Raw genomic sequence first — 3,984 nt, forward strand, 5'->3', positions numbered from 1 at the left:
GGTGACTGAGTCTGCACTACAATAGGAGTAAGCGTGACTAAAGGTTTAAAGTCATCGCCTTCTCGAATGAGCCCAATTGACCCATCAGGATCCCATTCTTAGTCTATCTCTATCACATGTATCCCACCACCTTATGATCTAGGAGAGGGTTGTTGAGGACATTGGGTGCAGCTTCTTTCGCCTGTATGACCTTTTTGTCAGTTAGCGTCTAGATTTTATCTTTCAATGTTCGGCACTCGTCAATGGTGTGCCCTTTCATACCGGAATGGTATGCATAGGTTTTGTTTGGGTTGACCCATTGGGATGGATTCTCTAGTGCCACAATAGTAACATGGGTGATGTAACCAGCGGCTTTCAACCATTCATACAACTGGTCGATGGGTTCAGCAATAGTGGTGTATTGTCTAGGTGGTTTGCGGTCAAAATTGGGTCATGGTCTTGGATAATTTTGGCGAGTTGGAGGTGACTGGAAATGAGATGGTTGAGAATTATAGGTATGATAGACAGTGGCCGGTTGGGAATATTTGGGAGATGAAGGTTGATATGTGAGTGGTGGTATTGGTACGTAGGTGGAGATGTTTGATATGTGAGTAGAGGTGTTTGATATGTAAGTGGAAATTTCGGGCCTTGAGCCACCATTCCTTTCCCTACATCTCTCTTCTTTGATATACCGCCTGATTGTAATGCCTTGTTTGTGGCCTGTAATGCCTCAAAGTTTGTTACCATCCCGCTCTTGATGCCTTCTTTGATTCTTTCTCCGAGTTTGATGATATCATAGAATTTATGATTTCAATAACCATCAACCTTTCATAATACTGTGCTCTAACGAAGAACTTTTTCATTTGTTCCTCGTCCAAAGATGGTCTGACCTTGGCTACTTCTGACCTCCAGCGGGTAGCATACTCACGAAAAGTTTCAGTGGGCTTCTTCTTAAGGTTCTGAATGTATAAGACATCTGGTGCATTTTCTGTGTTGAACCTGAATCGGTCCATAAAATCAGATGCCATACTCACATAGTTGGACCATTTCTTAGGATCCTGGCTGATGTACTAGGACAAAGCATCTCCCGTAAGACTTCTCATAAAGAGTTTCATCCAGATCCTTTCATCCTTTCCGACCCCAACAAGCTTGTCACAATAGGTTCTCAAATGAACCCTGGGATCACCTATACCGTCAAACATCTCGAACTTGGGAGGTTTGTAACCCTCTAGCAGTTCTACATCTGGCTATATGCATAGGTCTTCATAGTTCAAACCTTCTATCCCTTTGCTTCCTTCGACACCCTGAACTTGACTTGTCAACTTTTTGAGTTCCTCAGCCATGTTTTTGATGAGTGTCAGGGAGGTTGAAAACTTTGAGAATAAGCCTAAGCCCAATCTGGACGAAACCGAAGCAGTAAATTTGGGGGGCAATGAGACCGTCAAGGAGATTCGCATCAGCATTCACTTGTCACCAACAGAGAAAGAGGAGTATATTCGTTTCTTAAAGGAATATGAGGACATTTTCGCATGGTCGTATGATGACATGACCGGTTTGAGCACATCCGTAGTGGCTCACAAGTTGCTTACTAATCCCATATGTCCGCCGGTGAAGCAGAAACTCAGAAAATTCAAACCAGATATGAGCCTGAAAATCAAGGAGGAGGTTACTAAGAAGATCAAAGCCAAAGTTCTCAGGGTGGTTGAGTACCCAACCACCCTGAGCCAACATTGTGATAGTTCCGAAGAAGGATGGGAAGGTCAGAGTATGTGTTGACTATCGAGACTTAAACAGAGCAAGTCCCAAGGATGACTTTCCACTGCCAAACATACACATCTTGATCGACAATTGTGCCAGGTATAAAGTCCAATCCTTTGTATATTGCTTCACAGGCTATCACCAGATCTTGATGGATGAAGAAGACACAGAGAAAACAACTTTTATTACACCATATGGGGTATACTTATACAAGATGATGCCATTGGGTTTAAAGAATGCTGGGGCTACTTACATGAGATCCATGGCAACCATCTTCCATGATATGCTACACAAAGAAATAGAGGTGTATGTGGACGATGTCATTATCAAATCTAAGATGGTCGCGGATCACATAGCGGACTTGAGAAAGTTCTTTGATAGGTTAAGAAGGTACAACTTAAAATTAAACCCCGCAAAGTGTGCATTCGGGGTTCCCGCAAGAAAGTTACTGGGATTCATTGTCAGTCGTCGGGGGATCGAGATGGATCCGTCTAAAGTCAAGGCTATTTAGGAGTTACCACCACCTAGGAGCAAAAAGGACGTGATGAGCTTCCTAGGACGTCTCAACTATATCAGTCGCTTCATATCACAGTCCACAATCATATATGAACCCATCTTCAAGATGCTGAGGAAATATGCCGAGACAAGCTGGACCGAGGATTGTCAGAAAGCTTTCGACAAAATCAAAGAGTACATGTCCACACCACCGGTCTTGGTCCCGCCAGAGCCGGGATGACCTTTGCTACTATATCTATCTGTATTGGATAGAGCCTTCGGATGTATTCTGGGAAAACATGATGAGACATGGAGAAAGGAGCAAGCCATATATTACTTGAGTAAGAAATTCACACCTTACGAAGCACGGTACTCTCTACTGGAGCGCACTTGCTGTGCTTTGACCTGGACGGCCCAGAAGTTGAGGCATTACTTTTGTGCCTATACCACATACCTCATATCCAGGATGGACCCTTTGAAGTACATATTTCAGAAACCCATGCCGACTGGGAAGTTAGCCAAGTGGCAGATATTGTTGAGTGAGTTCGATATCATCTATGTAACTCAAAAGGCGGTCAAAGGAAAAACATTGGTAGATCATCTTGCTAAAAATCTGGTGGGAGGAGAATACGAAGCCTTGAAAACATATTTTACTGAAGAAGAGGTGTCATTCGTAGGAGAGGACATTACCGAAGCATACGACAGTTGGAGGATGTTCTTTGACGGAGCTATAAATTTCAAAGGAGTGGGCATAGCAGTTTTGGTATCAGAAACATGTCAACATTATCCGGTATCTGCTAAACTTAGATTTCCCTACACCACCAATATGGTAGAGTATGAAGCCTGCATACTGGGGCTCAACATGGCAATCGACATGAATATTCAAGAGTTGCTGGTAATAGGTGATTCAGATTTGCTTGTGCACCAGGTACAAGGAGAGTGGGGCACCAAGAATTCCAAGATACTACCATATCTGCACTATGTACAGGAATTGAGAAAGAGGTTCACAAAGATAGAGTTTCGGCATGTGCGCAGAATTCAGAATGAGTTTGCTGATGCATTGGCCACTTTATAATCCATGATACAACATCCGGACAAGAATTTCATTGATCCTATCCCCGTGAGAATTCATAATCAGCCGGCGTATTGTGCCTATATTGAAGAGGAAACAGATGGAAAACTTTGGTTCCATGACATCAAGGAGTATTTGGCGAAAGGAGAATATCTGGAGCATGCAAACCACACTCATAAATGCACACTCCGAAGATTGTCCAATCACTTCTTCCACAACGGAGGAAACTTGTACAGAAGAACTCCTAATTTGGGATTGCTAAGATGTGTCGACACAAAAGAAGCTTCTAAACTACTTGAGGATATATATGCTGAGACCTGCGGCCCACATAGGAATGGTTTTGTCTTGGCTAAGAAGATACTTAGGGCCGGTTACTTTTGGAGGAAAATGGAGACAGATTCTGTCCAGTATGTCCGCAAATGCTACCAATGCAAAGTGCATGCCGATATGATAAAAATGCCTCCAAATGAGCTCAATGCAACAAGATCACCTTGGCCATTCGTTGCCTGGGGAATGAATGCCATCGGTCCGATTGAGCCTACTGCTTCAAATGGGCACATGTTTATTCTAGTAGCCATTGATTACTTCACAAATGGGTAGAGGCTGCGTCTTATAAAGTTGTAACCAAGAAAGTCGTCGCAGACATTGTCAAAGATCATATTGTTTGTCGATTCGGAGTT

General features: G+C 43.2%; 1 protein-coding gene across 1 annotated transcript; it reads left to right on the forward strand.

Moving 5' to 3' along the window:
- Positions 1 to 1,320: 1,320 nt before the first annotated feature.
- LOC138870400 (uncharacterized) lies at positions 1,321 to 3,227 on the forward strand. Its single transcript, XM_070148202.1, has 3 exons — positions 1,321 to 1,738; positions 1,872 to 2,127; positions 3,161 to 3,227. Exons 1-3 carry the CDS (start codon positions 1,321 to 1,323, stop codon positions 3,225 to 3,227), a joined length of 741 nt encoding a protein of 246 aa, XP_070004303.1.
- Positions 3,228 to 3,984: the final 757 nt, after the last annotated feature.

This window comes from Nicotiana sylvestris, chromosome 6 (assembly GCF_000393655.2).
Source record: "Nicotiana sylvestris chromosome 6, ASM39365v2, whole genome shotgun sequence".
Classification (NCBI taxonomy): domain Eukaryota; kingdom Viridiplantae; phylum Streptophyta; class Magnoliopsida; order Solanales; family Solanaceae; genus Nicotiana; species Nicotiana sylvestris.

What these genes read in the sequence shown, in the direction of transcription:
- LOC138870400 (XM_070148202.1), top strand. Translation starts at nt 1,321, where the DNA reads ATGTTTTTGATGAGTGTCAGGGAGGTTGAAAACTTTGAGAATAAGCCT. An exon ending in TTCCGAAGAAGGATGGGAAG is followed by an intron (nt 1,739 to 1,871) that starts GTCAGAGTATGT and finishes ATTGCTTCACAG; the next exon opens with GCTATCACCAGATCTTGATG. An exon ending in TTCTTTGATAGGTTAAGAAG is followed by an intron (nt 2,128 to 3,160) that starts GTACAACTTAAA and finishes CTTGTGCACCAG; the next exon opens with GTACAAGGAGAGTGGGGCAC.